General features: G+C 52.8%; 1 protein-coding gene across 3 annotated transcripts in view; it reads left to right on the top strand.

Annotated features, from left to right (window-relative positions):
• Positions 1 to 17,223, top strand: part of PLXNA1 (plexin A1) — a 265,301-nt gene that overhangs the window by 12,747 nt on the left and 235,331 nt on the right. For all 3 annotated transcript variants that reach the window (XM_084633341.1, XM_084633342.1, XM_084633343.1), the window contains exon 2: positions 14,443 to 15,791. In XM_084633341.1, coding sequence (XP_084489467.1) covers positions 14,619 to 15,791 — 1,173 coding nt within the window. In that variant the 5' untranslated portion in view covers positions 14,443 to 14,618. The remainder of the gene's footprint in view (positions 1 to 14,442; positions 15,792 to 17,223) is intronic.

Below are 17,223 nucleotides of genomic sequence, written 5' to 3'. Positions count from 1 at the left end.
TTTAAAGCCCTGATAGTAACCCAGGGAGGGAATTAGATGTCTTCATTATGACGGTTTTTAACCTGACAGTGTCCCTTTAAAGTGGACTGAGCCACTTTAGCTGGAGACTGAGCCAGGCGTAATGTGCCAGTGGCCCTCAGTGACTGTGGCAGTGTATCCTTTGGCTGCCTGCGGTTAGCGAGGTAACTGCAATGCAGCTGCTGTGACCGGAATGGGAGAGGCCCAGGAGCCCTGCGCACCTTTCAGTGCGGTGCAGACAAGCTCCTGTGCTGGCCCCCCTCCTGGCGCTGCAGGGGTTAAGGTCACTGTGGCTGTGCACAGAATGCTGAGGCAGGCTGCCAGAGCAACATCTGAGCGGCCCCTCCCCCACTTTCCTGTTGCTGCCTGAAGAGTATCTGCAGGCACTGGAAGGGGTTAATATCACACTTAGTGTGAAACTTGGTCTTCCTGCCTCCTTGGAGCAGGAACCTGTGAGGAAGCCCTGAGCAGCCTCAGGCTTTGTGCGGTCGCCCCCCCCCCCCCCCCCAGGTATGGGCCTCCCTTCCTCTGTTTCCAGACTTAGGGCTGAGCAGGTTTATCCTGCAAACCCCTCGTGTGCACCCTGGAAAAGCCAGAGAGTTGCTGCTCCCTGAGTGCGAAGAGCCCAGCTTGCCTTACAGGTCCTAGGGGAGTTGAGCTGGCAGACGCAGCTTATGGCCTGTAAGCAGGGCAAGTCCCGTCTGAAATCCCCAACTCGGGGGTGGGTGGTGGTTAGAGAGGCCTGTGTAACTTTCCTGCTGCTCAAGTTTTGCACTTAGCACTTTGCATCCAAGACGCTCAAGCCACTTCACTTAAATAGGTCGTATTCCTGTTTCCCTGCTGGGGAAGCTCTGAGTTTAACGACTGCAAAAGTGAATCTGCAATCTAGTCCTGTCACTCAGTCCTCTCCTCTAGCGACTAGGCAGGCTGTCTCCCTACAGCCTTTGTGCAGGTGATTTCCCCGCTGGGCACTGAACCTCTGAGTGTCCTTCATTTGTTACCAATAGTTCTGCTTTCCAGCCGCGCTGGGCCCCTCCTCTGCTGTGCGTGTGGAGGAGCTGGAGAGATGAAGATTTCTTCTGAGAGATGTTGGGGGAACAATCTGTGTCACATGGTGTCTAGTGCTGCCCACGTGCTTGTGAGCGGGCATTTTGCCTCTGCAGAAGTCCTGCCAAGTGCGGTCCGGAGCCCGGGGGGCAGTGGTGGTAGGTGAAGCAGGCCTGCCCTGCAAGCATGGCCCTCTTTGGTGACACAGGCCCCTGGTGTTCAGGCAGCGGGTCAGAGGTGGAGGGGCTGTTGGAGAAGCTGGAACGGGAGTAGGTTCAGACTGGGCTTGCTGCATGCGGGGCTTGTTTGAACATCATGTGGTGTTCCCTGCACCACTGCTGCCAATTCTCACCTGTCCCATTTGCAGAGACCAGCCCACAGTATCCCTAACCCTTTCCTGGGAGAGACTCGTCGTTCTCATCCAGGATGGATCTACAGAGTGCATATAGCTTGGCAAGCATGGCAGGTACCACTTGAGCACACAGGGTATCCCCGGGCTGGACTGCACCATGCCTCGCTGGCACATTGGAATGGTCCCTTGGCTTAAGCAGCATGCGTGTAGATAATAGTCACACCACAGGTCCAGGGGTAGCAGCATAGAAAGGGTTAACCTACAGCTGTGCTCTCTTACACGCACCCTAGGAAAAGCCTTTCTCTTGTAAGTTAATGGACATGTCCAATCCCCTCCACCAGGGCCGTCTGTGCAGGGCTGGCAATGTCTGTAGCTCTGCCATGGGTGTGACACCAACACGGCATGTGTCCCAAGGAGCCTACAGTCTGGGGGACAGAGATGGCCAGGACCGTTTCAATGGAACATCCCACCCTTCTCAGTGGCTGGAGGGATGGGGGCTGATTAGGGCCTGCTCATCTCTACAAGAGATGTGGATAAGCAGAGAGTACGGGGCCTGGCTGGGCTGCCTCGGCCTGGGGTGTTAATCCTTTCTGCCTTAGGCTGAAGTACAGCTGGAGCTAGCTCAATTCCCCTTGTCCTCTCTCTGTACCCTGAGCTGCTGGCATTCAGCATGCTGGGACGTGAGCACCCCCTGCCTGCCAGGTGGGGTCGGAGTGTCTTTCTGGAGAGGCTGTGGGCAGGCTTAGGGCTGGCGCTGATTCTCTTTGGGAGCAGTCGCGTCCAGCTCTGCCTGGCTGGAGACCTCAGAGCTCATGCATATAAGGCCCAGTGAATAAAAGTTCCCAGCTGACAAGGTGTGTGTGCGCAAGTGTGCAAACAAAGTCCGTGCTGCTGCAGCAGCGTATGTTTGCAAAGCATGGCTCCTTGGCCCCTCACCCCCTGGGAGACCTTGGCCTTTCTGTCTCCTTGGCTGACCTTATTGGATCCACTCCCCATTGAGCAGGGGAAGGGCTGCTGGCGAGTTGCTGGCTTTGGTCCTGGTTAGGCTGCTCCTCCTCCTCTGCCCATGCTGTGGGAATGCTGGCCAAGAGGCCTGATGAATAGGGTGGAGAACGCTAAGGGCAAGCAGAGGAGGCTGGATCTGGATGTGGTGCGTGGGGACGAGGGCTCTGCTTGCCATGTGGCTGGTGGGTGAGGGGTGATTCTCCCTGGGAAGCTCCTAAGGCTGTGAAACGTGTGGGGAGAGGAAGATCAGCTCTGGTGGAAACTGCTCCCTTCCAAACGTGGACTCTGCCCATTGGGAAGCACAAGGCCAGCCTTCCTGAACTGTAGCCCACTGATCTGAGGTGGTGTTTATGGCTGGAAAATACAGCGTGGCTTTACATAGCCACATGTTTAAAGAGTTTGCTATAGAGCCACCCAGCGGGGATGTTGGATTCACTGCTGGTTCATATACGGGGGGGGGAAGGGCGCGTTCTGTGCTACGCCCGCTGTTGCTTTCTGATTAAGATCAAGTGAGACTCTCCTCATATCTACTCTGCTCAGTCTGAGGCACTATCTCCTATCCTTCCCCCCCCCCCCACGCACTAATCTAACAGATCATTTCATTTCTTGCGTCTCTGATTCTGAAGTGGAAAATGCCCTGGATTCAAATCTTGCTGCATGTCCATTTTTGTTCATTTTTAGCCCTGTCTCTTCCAGGCTGGCTTTCCCTGCCAGCCAAGCACTCTGTTGTTAATTACCTGGCTGCTCTAACTTCTCCCAGCTGAGGGGCTGCATTAACTAACCAGGAGCCTGAGGACGGTGCCTGATCTGCATAAAATTGAGCAGATTGCTGGGGCCTCACCTTTGGTGTGCTGGAGCATCTTGTAGAGACTCCAGCTCCCAGCATGCAATGCCCCACATACCTCTGAGCAGCCTCTGGTCAAGATGAAGCACTGTATGCCAGGGCCCATAGAGTATGCAGGCTGCACCCCTTAATGAAACAGGGGGGAGACCACAGGACATATGGTGCATTTGGGCTGTGAGGCAGTGCATTGGTCCCCGGCCCAGTCCTAGACCAGTCCAGACCTTTGCAATGCCTCCTTGCCAGCAGGTGGTAAAGGAAAAAGCTGGGTGCTGCTCCCTGTCAATTCTCCCCATTAAGGGGGCTGCTAAGAATGGAAAGAGAGACGCCATTGGAAGTGTGCGGGGGCACAGATCCCCGGGTGTGCTTGCGGAAAGATGGACAGAGCAGCTGGAGCTTTGCATTTTTATAATTCTCACAGAATTGATCAAGATGCTAACGGCGCTGGGAACATTTGAACAAACATTTTGTTGATGGCTAGGTTACTCCTTTCTTGTGTGGACCAAATGCTAATGGCAGGACTGGGCTTGGTCTCTGTGCGTCTCTCTGCCCCAGCCCACCGTGCTGGGGACTGAAAAATACTACGCTTCCATCTCGGAAGGGATCAGGGCCAACTCGGAAGTGGCTTTCTGCAGGCAGTGTAAAGGTTTTTAGTTTTCAAAATATATGGTGGCCGGGTGGCTAGGAACTCGTTCGCTCTGGATGAATCGTTGTGCTGCTTTGCATGTGGAATTGCCAAGGAAGGGAAAACACATCTCCGATAAATCCCATGTTTGTTTGGTTTATGCTTGCATACCACTGTGCATTGATAGTGCCCCTTCAAGGTAGCTCAGTGAGTCAGTGGCACAAGGGGCAATAGACTCCAGGATTGCTGCCGACCAGTCTGCATTCTAATCACTAGACAACTCTCCTCCCTACACCAGGTTGTGTGGGGAGAAGCTAGGCTCTGATCTAGGCTGCACCAGGAGAAAGCAGAGGGGTAGGAGTGGTAATTCCTGTGAAGATAGAAGAGATAAGTCAGCATAAATTCAAAGGTAACTGAGATCTGAATGGGTCTGATTCAGAGCTGATTGAGGTCGTTCTCAATAGACTTTGGATCAGACCAGTGTGCGTGCATGATATGAAATTTGTAACGATTCTACTAGTTGGGGAACATTGGAGAAATCTTTGAGAATATGTTTTTAATTAGTGCGGGGGAAGAGGAAAGAGTTAAGCTTAGTTGAGATGCAGATAGTTGCATATACAGTACAAGCTTCTACTGGTAGAACTACAAGGCTTTTCTTTTGTTATTGCTGCAAGGCTTTAAGATTCTTCCCATGATGGCAAACCTAAAAATATACCAAATGTCTTCTGCACTCTACTGTCTAGTCCACTGCACGTGTGGGGTTTCCTTCCTATATTTCCCCCTTGTGCCTTTGCTAATCATCAGAGGGGTGGGTGTTTTTGACGAAGATGCTGGTTTCTTCTTGGTCCATTTCCCATCACAGACCACAGCAAATGAATCAGTGTTTAAAGATAAAGACCCATTAAGTCCCATTTCTCCTATTCTTTGGGGAGCTAGTTCAGGATAGTTCCTTATTCATCAATTTCCTGACCAAGCCTTGTTTTCAAAGTGCTGCTCACCCCTGAAATGTGACTCTAAAGCTGTTGTGGGACTCTTTGTTCCTTATCTCGCTGACTCCAGATCAGTTTCTCTCTGTTTGAGTAGAGGGATGGTTTTTCTAAGTGCCAGCTCTGTAAACATGCTTGGGACTCCAGGAGTCAACCTGGGCTTCTGCTGACTTGTGTATCATCACCACAAATGAATATGCTGCAATGAGAACACAGATAATGACTGATTCTGTTAATGATGCCCAAGCCAAAATAGAATCCAGCTTGCGCAACTGTAGCTGTACCGGTTCCGCAAGGCTAAAAGCAGCAAAGTGAGCTCTAGTGGCACTGAATGCACATGGGATGCAGAGCTGCTGCATCTTGCTGATCGTAACTGCACTTTAAATGTTCCAAGCAGTGGGTGGGGCTTCCATCAACTCTTAGGGGAGGCTGTTCTGTGTTGGGCTGGATCTTGCCCACTTTTCTATCAGTCTGTGCCCTTTTGAGGCACTCTAGTATCCAAGTCATAGCAGAGGGAGTTTTCCTTGGTATTCAACCTAAATTTCTCCTCACCCCTTTAATCCTGATTCCATCCTAGCACTCTTGGTTCTATCCCTTTATGCCACCCTAAATTTTTTTTGTGGCTGCATCTCAGAAGTCACAAACACAGGATTATGAAATATCTGCAGGATGCAGTGGGAGGAGTACAGCAGGCTGGAGGAGTGAATGGCCTGTCTCTGTATCTTTATTAGAAAGCAAGTGGGACACAGGCATTTATGGGGCAAGTCAATGGCGTTTTGATGAAAGGGTCTTTTGAAGTAAGTGTGTGTGTGTGTGTGTTGGCTGCAGCCAGGCGGGCAGACAGTCCAGCCTAATCTAGTTCATGGAGCAGCTGTGACCAGGGTCTAAAACCATCAGGGCTTCATGGCCACTTTAAAGGTGAAACTGTTAGCAAATTTCCTTTCCAGCATGGAATAAAAGGGGTTTGACTGAGTCTGGCAGTTGTGGCTGCTGTGTCAGCTTTGCTTCTTATGGCAGGTTTCCTGCTGAGTTTCTATGGTGGAGTGTCTCTCTTTGTCAAATAAACACAAACTATTCCCCGGCAGCCCTTCTGTATGTTTTCTACCCTGCCTGGGAACACGTTCCTGTTGCATTGCTGCTGTTTGAGTCATCCTGCAGGGTTGTTCTCTGTCGCAGGAAGTTCTTCCCTGTTTACTTTTCTGTCCAGGCAGAATAATGGAATGTATTTTTAGGCCTATTTGCATTGCTTTCTGAGTTGGCATTAACATGCGGCCTGGGCTTGGGGTGTAGCTTTTTAATGCAGTCCATTTCAGGCCTGGGCTTGGCTCCAAGGCGTCTGCCTGGAGGTTTCCGAAGTCCTGTATCCATGGTGGCCATATTTGCGGAACAGGATTAGCTTCCTGTAGGCAAACAAATTGCTAGGTCTTCAGTGGGAATGGAGTTTCCATTTGGAACCCAGGGGATAGGTTCCTAGAGGTGTAGGGTAGTGGCTGCCTGGGGCAGTTAACGTTAGCCATCATTGCTGTGTTAAGGTGCAGGGCTGGGGTCAGAACTCCTGGGTTCTGCTCCTAACTTTGTCACCGACTTCCTCTGTAGGAGCTTTGGTGAGACACTTTGAGCTCAGCCCTGCAAGGTCTAGGTGATGGAGAGGTTAAAATGCTGGCATCTTTCTGCACTCGCACTCCTACCGGTGGAGCAGCACTGTTGGTAGTAATGATAGGACGCTTTTGGTAGGGGAGTTTAGCACAGGGAAGCAGGCTGTGGCTATTTTGGGAAGAGGGCCTGTTGCGTGGCATATACACCCCGTCCTCCTTTGGGGCATGGTGGGGTTGAGATACCACCTTGGTTACAAATCTTCCTGACAGTCTTTAGGCTGCAAGAGGCATGGCCTAGAGGCTGGAGTCAGTATGGCAGCCCTTGGGGTCAGGGCAGTGCTGCCCAATGGCCAGAGTCAATTACAGTGGCTCTTGCGTTCAGGGCAGTGCAGCCTAGCGGCCAGAGTCAATTACAGCGGCCCTCAGGTACAGGCCAGTGTGGCCTAATGGCCAGTACCCAGGGGGCCGCCACCAGGGTGGCGGCAGCCTGAGTGGGGGGGGAGGGGGGGGTCCGGGCCCACTGGACTCCACCGGGCCTCGACCCAGGGCCCTGACAGTGGCAGAGTGGTCTGCCACTGGATCTGTGGGGAATCCCACTGGAACATGCTAACTCACTTGGGTGGGAGATACCACTCGCTCACACTCCCTGGGTCACTTCCCACCGTGCTTCCAGAAGCCGCAGTTCATGGGGCATCAGGGTCTCTGGGCTCCTCAGCGTAGATGATTCCCTGGGGCTCCATTGGCCATGGGGCTCCGGTCTGACTCTCAGGATCGCCGGCTCCTGCAGGCAAGGGCTGTGATGGCTCTTCAGCTGAAACCTCCACCAAAGATCCTTCTTCTCTGTTGGTCAGCGTAGAATGAACTGGGCTGCTCCATTTTATACTGAGGCAGCAATGGAAGCGTGCCCAGCACGGTCTGAGGGGCAGGACTTCTGCCACCCATAGTGTGGGGTTAACCCTCTCTTGTCCAGTGTGTGATATGCACATCCTGTCACAGGGCCTATGGCAACAATCAAGCCATTGCCTTTCTCAAAATGGGCTTTAGCCGCCAGAGAGAAATCTAGTGTGAAGGAGACCCCTCTCCCTTCTATGATCCCCCAACCTGTCCTAGCACATAGAAACAGTGGTGGAAACAAAATTGGGTTGGCCAGCTGTCTCTGTGCTTGAATATAGAGCCTTCTGCTTCATTCAATCGCTGCTCAGTCTGATCCTCTGTTTAATTTGATCCAAACCTTAGGAACCCAAATCATTTTGTATTTTTTAAAAAATTTGCTCTGTTTCTTTTAGTCACTGTTGATTGCTTTAGGCAGGTATTGGATAATGCAATCACCAGCCATAGGAAGCTGCCCTTTAATAACAGAGCCAAAGTTGTGAATGAGAGAGAAACTACTGGCCGAAGGAGGATCCATGATGATAAAGTGCACCAAAAAGCTCTGTGGATCTGTTTTAAAACAAACAAACCTCTACAGATCTGCCCTGCCTCCTGCTCAGCTCATATATGATCCACCCTGCTCCTCTCTCCTTTGTCCACTCCCTTTTCTGTATGTCCAGATACCCCCTTTGACTGACTCAAGAGGCCTTTCAGGGTCTTCCAATACTGATCTCCACACCAGCATGACTTCTTCCAGCTCTGGTGCCTAATCCCTAAAATATGTGACTAACCAGAAGTACACCAAAGAAAACAACTTAGTGTTCTGCTCCTTCTAAAGAATCTCCTAGAGCAGTGTTTTGTGTAGGAATTATAGGAAATCCTGGTCTTCCCCTTCCCAGTGCATGTTGTGGTCTCTATCCTGATTCCCTCTTCTCCTCATAGTCTGTTGTCATTGTTTGGTCAGTCTAATTTACATTGTAATCTCCTTGTGACAGAGACCTAGGTATTTACATATCTGTCCTTGCACAGCTATGACCACATAAATAATACAATAACTTGGGTAGTGTTCATGTGGATTGCTGCCCCCTCTGGATGGAATCAGAACTGCTCAGTTGTCCACAGAACCTTTATTGCTAACACGTTTGCCCATCTCCTGTACCTCAAGTGGAAGGGTCCTGGATTTTTGGGAGGAAGATCTTCCTTTTCTCCCTGGTGTTGCCAAGTGGGAAGCTCTGGGCAGCAATAATGTGAAGTATGGCAACCCGTGTGACTTTCTGGGTGGCCACGGATTTGTTACAGTGGTATTATTACTAACAGAACGTGTGTTTATTCAGACTTTGTAATTGAATTGTGAGCTCTCCTGTGTGCTCTGTGAACTGCGCCTTGCTGCTCGCAGGGATGAGGTCAGCCACTTAGTTCAGTCACAGTGATAGAGGAACAGTCTTGATTGAAATAAGAGGAAGGCAGGTACTGCGTGGGACTTGCTCCTCTTTGTAAAGCTCCGTTACAGTAGTGGGGTCCTGTGTGTCTGCCAGCTAGGGTATGGGGAATTAAGGGACCGTTTTCTTAGGGGAAAAGAAGGGTGAAGACTCAGACTCTCGTTCCTCTGCGTGAGGCAGGAATAACTTGCTGAAAACACCTGGTGGTGTCTTCAGAACCAGGCCGAGCAGCCGTCTGGTTTGGGAGGGTGATCTGGGCTAGCGCTGTGTGTGTGGTGGGGGGAATTGGCATTATGGAAGGAATATGTATCATGCTTCCCCCTTACTGAAGAGCCTACTGATAGGCCTTGCCACCTGGAGGGAGCCACTGGTAGAGGAAGGATGGCCTTATGGATAAGGCACTGGACTGGGAGTTAGGAGACCAGGTTTCTATTCCTCCCATGGCCACTGATTCACTTCCCCTCTCTGGGCCTCAGTTTCTCCATCAGGAAATTGATGATCAGTGCTTAATTTGTAATGAAAGCCATGCCAGGGCTCAAGCAATTTTTTTACTTTCATAACTGACATGGCAAGTCCAGAGATGCTGGGGCTATGAACTGCCAGGCCTAGAGGTGCTGGGGCTGAGCCCTGGCACCAATTAAGGACTGGTGATGATGATATTCCCTGGCCTCTCCGTAGGGGGGAGGGGAAGACATTAATTATTATTTGTAAAGGGCTCATATACTTTGAGATAAAACAATGCATGACATACATAGGGGTTTGTCTACATTGGCACTTTGTCGGCAAAACTTTTGTTGTTCAGGGGTGCTCCCCCCGCTCCGAATGACACAAGTTTTACTGACTAAAAGTACCAGTGTGAACAGTGCTTTGTCCGCAGGAGAGCTCTCTCCTGAGCGCCTTTTACCGGCATGGCTGTAGCTGCATCACTGTGTCACTAAAAGCCTCCTAGTGTAGCAATAGCCTATTTCTCACCTTGCTACATGACCCCACCCTCAGTGTATGGGTGTGGAGGTGTCAGTGGAGAGGCACTGCCCCAGAATTGTCTGGGCTGTCTGTTGCTGAGAGGGGTGCCTGTTTCTAGGGGGTCGGAAGCCTTCCTTTGAAGGCACCCATTCCGGGAGGAAACTGCAGCACTTCACCCTGCCCCTGGTCTCCTGGCTTTGGGAACTAATAGTCAGGCTTGTCCATGTGGCCTGAAGGCCACAGTTCAGGCCCCAGCAGGGTCAATGTAGCCTTTTACCCTTAAATGGTGTCCTGTGCAGGTCAATGTGCAGATCTTTCAGACAAGTCCTTAAAAATCAGCATGCTGTCTCTGCCTCGGGGGTACTCAAGGTTGCCTGGCATTTCTTGGTAAGGCTGGCTGTACGCTTAAAACTTAGGCTGACCCAGCTACGGCGCTCTGGGAGTAAAAAACCCTCCTGAGTGCTGTAGCTGTAGACAGTGGAGATGCAGCTAGGTAGATGGACGAATGCTTCTGCTGACCTGGTTACTGTGGCCTGGGGAGGTGGAGTTCCTCCCGTGACAGAAAAGCCCCTTCCACCGCTGTAGTCTGTCTCTACGCTATGGGGTTGCAATGCTGCTATAGCACCTGTAGTGCAGATGTGGCCTGCAAGTTGGTGTTTTAGCTGTGGGAGCTTGGGCCAGAGTTTCTCTATCCTTGTTGCCTGGCTACTGTGCTCCACCCCAGAAGTGGGTACATTTCAGAGGTGGGGGAAGTGATTTGTGAATCTACCATTTTTCTAAGTGCTTTGGGTTCCTTTATGGTGATCAGATTGTTATAATTAGTACTATTGTCAGGGCTGGTGGCTCTTGGAATCCGTTAACTCAGCACCCAAGAAGCTTTGCAGTTAAACACGTGCATTGATCCCTCCCTGCTGCTTCTACGAAGCCATGTTAGTCTGCACAAACACCCCTCTAGGCTAGTACCTTACAGAGCCCTGGGGATGGAGGGAGCATGGGCTAGGACCTCAAATGCTGCCTGGGAAACAAACAGCAAGGGCAACTTGAACCTGGCACCCACTCAGCTGGAGAGAGCTCCGTGGGCTGCTTAGAATTGCACTTACCAGCCGGAGCAGGAGCCAAGGCCTTGCTTGAATTACCCGGTACGCCAGAAAGGAGCTGGCAGGGCTGCTGCTGTGACCGCGCTGCTAAGGGCGATCTGTCAAGGGTCCTAGTGTGGTTCCATCGATGCTGTGTTACCCTACGTGATCCTGGTGGTGCTTTTGCTCTGGGGTGAGGGGGAAGGTGGGGGGAGTGTGATTCCATTCTGCTGGCGAGAAGAGAGGCTGAACAGGCCTCTGCAGAGACGGAACATGTGGGCAGTTCCTGCTCTGAAACCTCCCCACCCCCTCACCTGGAGCTCTGCCAGCCCTGCTCTCTGCCTTGCAAATGCTGAATTGTTGTCAAGGGATGCTGATGTAGGTCTCGGGGTGGGGCTAATGCTGGCACCAGGGAAGTCAAGGTCGTGGTGACCCCCTCGCTGTGCAGAACTTCCCTCAAAACTGGTGGGAAATCAAGGGCACCAGTGCTCCATTGGCTGGTGCTTTCAGGCACCTGGTCCTGACCATACAGTGGAGGGGGCTGTTGTGGAAGTGTATGGCCCAGCAGCCGGCCTGAAGAAAGGGAGGGAGCTGGCTCTGGAGCTCCACATCAGAGCCTGTCAGGGAGCAGAGCATGGAGGATTGGCTTGGCTGGGGACCTGGAGCTGAAGTCCCGGTATGTTTGGTTTCTCCTCAGTGACACTGGCCGTGTGCCCTGTCCAAAGGGGCAGTGCAATGCAACCCCTCTATGAGTGCACAGAGAGGTGGGTTGGAGGAGGTCCGAGGGCTGGGTGGAGGGCAAGGAGAGAGGCTGTTGATATCATTAGGCTGGTTGGAGTGGGCTTCTCCTGCGGGTGGTAGTTGGAGCGGGAAGGGGCACTGTCGCATGTTAGCTGTGCAGGTTGAATCAGGGACTCTCTAGTCCTTTTGTACAGTGACCCCGTCCCCGGGGGGCCCAGAATCCTTTGCTCTGGTTCCCTTGGCACTTCAAAGGAGGCATCATGGGAATCTGCCAAGTGGTGTGAGATCCAGGCTGGTGTCTGAAGGAGATCTGCTAGCAAGTGGCTGAGAAAACCTGACTCCCCAGAAGATGGGAGCCAGGGAGTGGGAAGTGGCAGGATCATGCCCCTGGATGACTGGTGGGAGCTGGGAGGGAAGGTGTGCCCCCAACTGAGAGTGAAATGACTCCAGGGGCAAGGGGAGTCTTTGCTGCTGCTGGTTTTTTGCCTCTGTCCTGGTAATTGCTGGGTTCACCATGCCAGGTTGGACTGCTGTCCCATTAGATTCTGTCTCTGCACCTCCTCTGTTGGCTGCGACCTGACGGTCCAGAGCAAGGTGAATCCCTGTTCTTGCTGGATGTGTGGTCAGTGGTGTTGTGGTGGAACATAGCACAGTCTGACAATCCTCCTTCCTGGGGCAATGTTTCCTGCCTATACCACTCCCTGTCCCCATGGGCTGATGGCAGGGTTATCTCTGTGCAGAGTGAGCCAGAGATCTCAGATGGGGGATGTCTCTTCTTGTCCTGTTGTAGCCTTTCAAACTTATTATCTGGGGGGGGGGGGGGGTTTGGAGGAAGAGAAGATTTAACACCAGGCTGGGCAGCTGGACGTCCCTGGGATATTGGATGTTTGGGGCAAACAAATCCCAGGGGCTGATCGTACTTTGCACCTACAGCTCCTTTCATTGAAGGATCTACTTTGAGTGTTAATCCTCCCTGTGCAGTCGGTCGGTATTCTGTTACCCCAGGTCTACAGATGACTGAGAAACTGGAACGCAGAGAGGGGAAGTGCCTCCCAAAGCCCATGTAGCAAGTCAGTGGTGAAGGCCCCCAGAGCCCTTACTCCCAGTCCCCCTGCTCTAACTCCAGCCAGGGTCTTCTCCTCAGTACATTTGGTACCATTTATTTCTCCCTTCATTTGTGAAAGTCTTTCTCTCTCTCTGTCTTTATAAAAGTAACATTTCTTTAATGACCAGCCATTCAGCACATTAAAGTCCAATTTGGTAACTGGTGAAATGCAAGGAAAGCTTTGTAGGCTGCCTTTTGCTGCATGCACAGGCAGTGGGAGAAGGGCCCAGAGGTGCTTGCATTGTGGCATTTTCCAGCCTCTCTGTTCAGGAGGGGACTGCTTTTGCAGCATGGTGGGTGTGAAATGCACAGCTCCCCCAGCGTGGGGCTGGGTGCGAGGCCACGGGTGGGTTGTTTTTCTGTATGGGAAAGGGACTGCTGGATTGCCATCTTGGGCAATGGAAATCCTCTGTCAGGTCTCCCTTGGGAATTGCCCCTGCCAGCAAGCCTTCCTCTTGCCCTCTGGGTGTAGGCCCATGGCCCATTTAGTCCTTGGCTTTTCTGCTGAGATTACTAGGAAGGGGGCCGTTTTGGTGTTGGTTAGGAGGGTGGGTTTTGTGAAGTACACCCTGTCTCCTAGGGCTCAGACTCACCAGCTTGTTTCACGGGGGACTTCTTCATGGTAGCAGCTTTGTCAGCATTGACTAGTCTGGATTCGAACTGGGGGCTTCGAGGGGACTCTACTGGCGGGTGCCTGTCCCCCAGCTGTCCTGTCCCCCACCCGTGCAGCTAGTTTAGATGAGAAGCGTGCAGCTGGCTGTTCAGAGGAACCATGTGTGGTTTCCCCAGGGCTCCTGAGCGGTGAACAAACTGCCACAAGGACTAGATTTTAAAACCCACAGTGAACTGGGGTGGAGCTGCCAGGGGCCGAGGTGCGTGTAGCTTCGTAACACGGTGGGAGGTGCTAGGCCCCAATGAGTGCTGCTGTGCACTGTGACTGGCTGTGCATGCAGCTGGCATGAAGGGCACGTGTTGGCGATGCCCCATGGAGGCACTTGTGTGTGTTAGCCATTCAAGAGTGAACTGTGAGCGTGCTGCCTGCCATGTGTGTCTTGAGATGCTGCACGTTCACTCTGGCAGCTGAAATGATGGGAGCATTTACACTCTGTCCCCTCTGCTGTGGGCTTGCCTGTGGCTTCAGGTCCTGTTAGAGAGCCAGGCTGATTCTCTGGGCTAGTGATGCTGAGGCCGAGTACTCATCCGCTCTGGGAAGTGAGTGCTTGACAGCATCCCAGAGCAACCTTCCCATGCCTGCTAGGGAGTGTCAGAGCATTGACAGGCTCCGTAGGGAGCTGTGTTCTGCCCCAGCGTGGTGGGAGAGATGGTGGTTGTGATGTGGGCCAGCGAGTGTCAGGGTGGGGAAGCAAAGCGGCCATGAATGCCCAGAGGCTCGCTGAGGTGGTTTTAGGCAGCGTTGTGCTAATCAGCTCTTGACATGTCTCCCTTCAGATGGGAAGCTATGGTCGCTGTGCCCCTCTTCCCTATGCTGATGTGGAATGTGGGCGAATGTGGCTTTCTGTGATGCTGCCCTCCCCCCCCCCCCCAATTGCGTGTGGTTGTTGGATCAGGGGAGTAATGTTCTGGAGGAGATGGACGGAAGGGGCACTGCATCTCCTGTACACGGCACTTGAAGGGCTAGAGGGCTGTGAGAACCAAAGCCCCAGAAGTGGAGAGTGGCTGGCAGCGGAGAAGGGAGTGGGCAATGAGCCCCAAAGGCTTAATGTTATAACGTGAGCTGCAGGAGGGCTTGCCTAACCCTGTTCTTGTCTTTCCCTCTAGGGCTGACCAGGCTGCCAGTGTCCATGATGCCCTGAATGTGGAGCCTAGCAGAAGCAGAGGAGACCTTGGCCCTGTAATACCCCCTCCCTTTGCCACATCCCTCTATTTTGAGTTGGCTTCTATTGATTTTGTGGCTGGCTTTGTGCACGGCCCTGGTTGGATGTGACACTGCTGCAATGTGGCTCCTTCGGCTCAAGCACCACTTGTCCGTTAACATCTGGACCCTGCTGCTTTTGGGGAGTGCCTGGCTACCACTGGCAGAGGGCACCCCCAAGTCTCCCTTCAGGACTTTCTCTGTCCCAGACTGGAGCTTGACACACCTGGTGGTCCACAACAAAACTGGGGAGGTCTATGTGGGCGCTGTCAACCGGATCTACAAGCTCTCCAACAACCTGACGCTGTTGCGTGCCCATGTGACGGGGCCGGTGGATGATAACGAGAAGTGCTATCCACCCCCCAGCGTCCAGTCCTGCCCCCACGGGCTGGTCACCACCAACAATGTCAACAAGCTGCTGCTGGTGGACTACTCAGGGAACCGGCTGATCGCCTGTGGCAGCGCCTCCCAGGGCATCTGCCAGTTCCTACGCTTGGACGACCTCTTCAAGCTGGGGGAGCCCCACCACCGCAAGGAGCATTACCTCTCTAGCGTCAACGAGTCAGGCACCATGTCGGGTGTCATCATTGAGGTGCTTAACGGACAAAACAAGCTCTTCATCGGGACGCCGATTGACGGGAAGTCCGAGTACTTCCCCACCCTCTCCAGTCGCAAGCTGATGACTAACGAGGAGAACGCAGAGATGTTTGGCTTTGTCTACCAGGACGAGTTTGTCTCCTCCCAGCTCAAGATCCCCTCAGACACGCTCTCCAAGTTCCCAACGTTTGACATTTACTACATCTATAGCTTCAGCAGTGAGCAGTTCGTGTACTACCTGACCTTGCAGTTGGACACCCAGCTCACCTCACCTGACTCCACAGGGGAGCAGTTCTTCACCTCCAAAATCGTCCGCCTCTGTGTGGATGACCCCAAGTTCTACTCCTACGTGGAGTTCCCCATCGGCTGCGTGCGGGACGGCGTCGAGTACCGTCTGATACAGGATGCGTACCTCAGCAAGCCCGGCAAGGTGCTTGCCAAGCAGTTGGGCATCTCGGAGCAGGAAGACATCCTCTTCACTATTTTCTCCCAGGGCCAGAAGAACAGGGTCAAGCCACCCAAGGAGTCTGTCCTCTGCCTCTTCACTCTGAAAAAGATCAAAGACAAAATCAAGGAGCGCATCCAGTCTTGCTACCGAGGGGAGGGAAAGCTGTCACTACCCTGGCTATTGAACAAGGAATTGGGTTGCATCAACTCGGTAAGTGCCTGCTTAGCTTTAGCTGAGGTGGGCTGCTTTCCAGCCCTGTGGATCCACTCCCCTCACAGTCACCTGGCTGGGCTGCTGCCTGCTCAGATGGGCTGCTTGTCTGTTGTGAGAACTATTGCCCGCGGGGCGGGGGTGGGAGCGCAGGCTGACGCAGGGTATCTAGTGGTATATCATGCTGAGTATGGAGCATGAGGTCATGGATCTGGTGTGGGATGGTCACTGGGTTTTGGTTTAAATGGGTATTCACCAGTGATGGCTGGCCTGAAAAAAATGGCCCCATACCGATTTAGAATCCCAAAACATTTGTGGATCCAACCCTGTGAAGTAAATGCTGCTCCCAATGGTGATACAGTGGGCTTCAGCTCTGTCCCAATTCTACCTAGTGTAAGGCTGGGCAGAGGGCTGGGAGGGCAAAAGCAGCACCAGAAAGTGCCCAAAACACCTAGAAGTTCTTTGATGTTAGTGGTTTGGTACACACCAGATCCTTAGGTAGGAGGATGCATGGGGACCTCTTTCTTTTCCTTGTTTCATGCTGGCTCTGGCAGTCCAGGCCTCCTGCTGGGATGATTGCATCACTGTGAGCTCTGGTACAACATTCAGGGCCTGGGGCCTCTGCTAGCAATGCTGAACCACCCCCAATTTTGTGGAGTGTGTAACACACACCCCAGGGCACAAGCAGCGGGATGGTGGGAGGTGGAACCCTGCAGTGCAATTCCTGGCTGCGTACAGTACATGGAATAGCTAACTCCACTGCAGCATGTGATGAGGGGCTGGGAAGGCAGGGATGGAGCTGGGTAGGTACAAACAATAACTATTCCGCTCTTTGCCTTTTACAGTATAGCCAGAGTTGATGCGCCCCCCCCCCCCGCCCCGGAGCTAATCTCCCTGCAGATCAGACTAATAACATGCTTCAGAGAGCTAACCCTGGTGATGGTGGATTAAAGGGAGCGCAGCCTGCCCTCTCCAGGCGCAGGTGGCTCCTTTCCCACTGGTCGATGCCAGCGCTCGGAGTGGAAATGGCTGTGGCTCAGCATGACAGCCCCTTGCAAATGGCATCCGTGGCTTTTGGGATGGTCAGAGAGAACCTCCAAAGCAGCTGTGTGCGACTGAGAACGCAGGGGTGCATCGGGGTGTTGAAGGCAGAGTAAGAGGGTGGCTGGCAGCCTCATGGACCGCACGGCTTCATTCACTGTTCAGTGCAGAGGCTCTTTGCTGCCTGCTCCCTGGCCTTGTTCATTCTAAGTGCACCTGTTGCATTCCCCATAGCATGAGTTGGTAGGAAGGGAGTGTGAGAGTGTCTGACCTCTTAATTGCTGCCCTCGGGCCCCCTTTAGAACAGCTGGTCACTCTGGTCAGCACCTTCGGAACCAACCCAGGGTGCCTGGATTCAAACACGCTCTGCTCCTGCTGGAAACTGATCATT

The sequence above is a fragment of the Lepidochelys olivacea genome (genome assembly GCF_965140295.1).
Source record: "Lepidochelys olivacea isolate rLepOli2 genome assembly, chromosome: 7".
Classification (NCBI taxonomy): Eukaryota; Metazoa; Chordata; order Testudines; family Cheloniidae; genus Lepidochelys; species Lepidochelys olivacea.
This window is presented reverse-complemented; position numbering and strand designations above follow the sequence as displayed.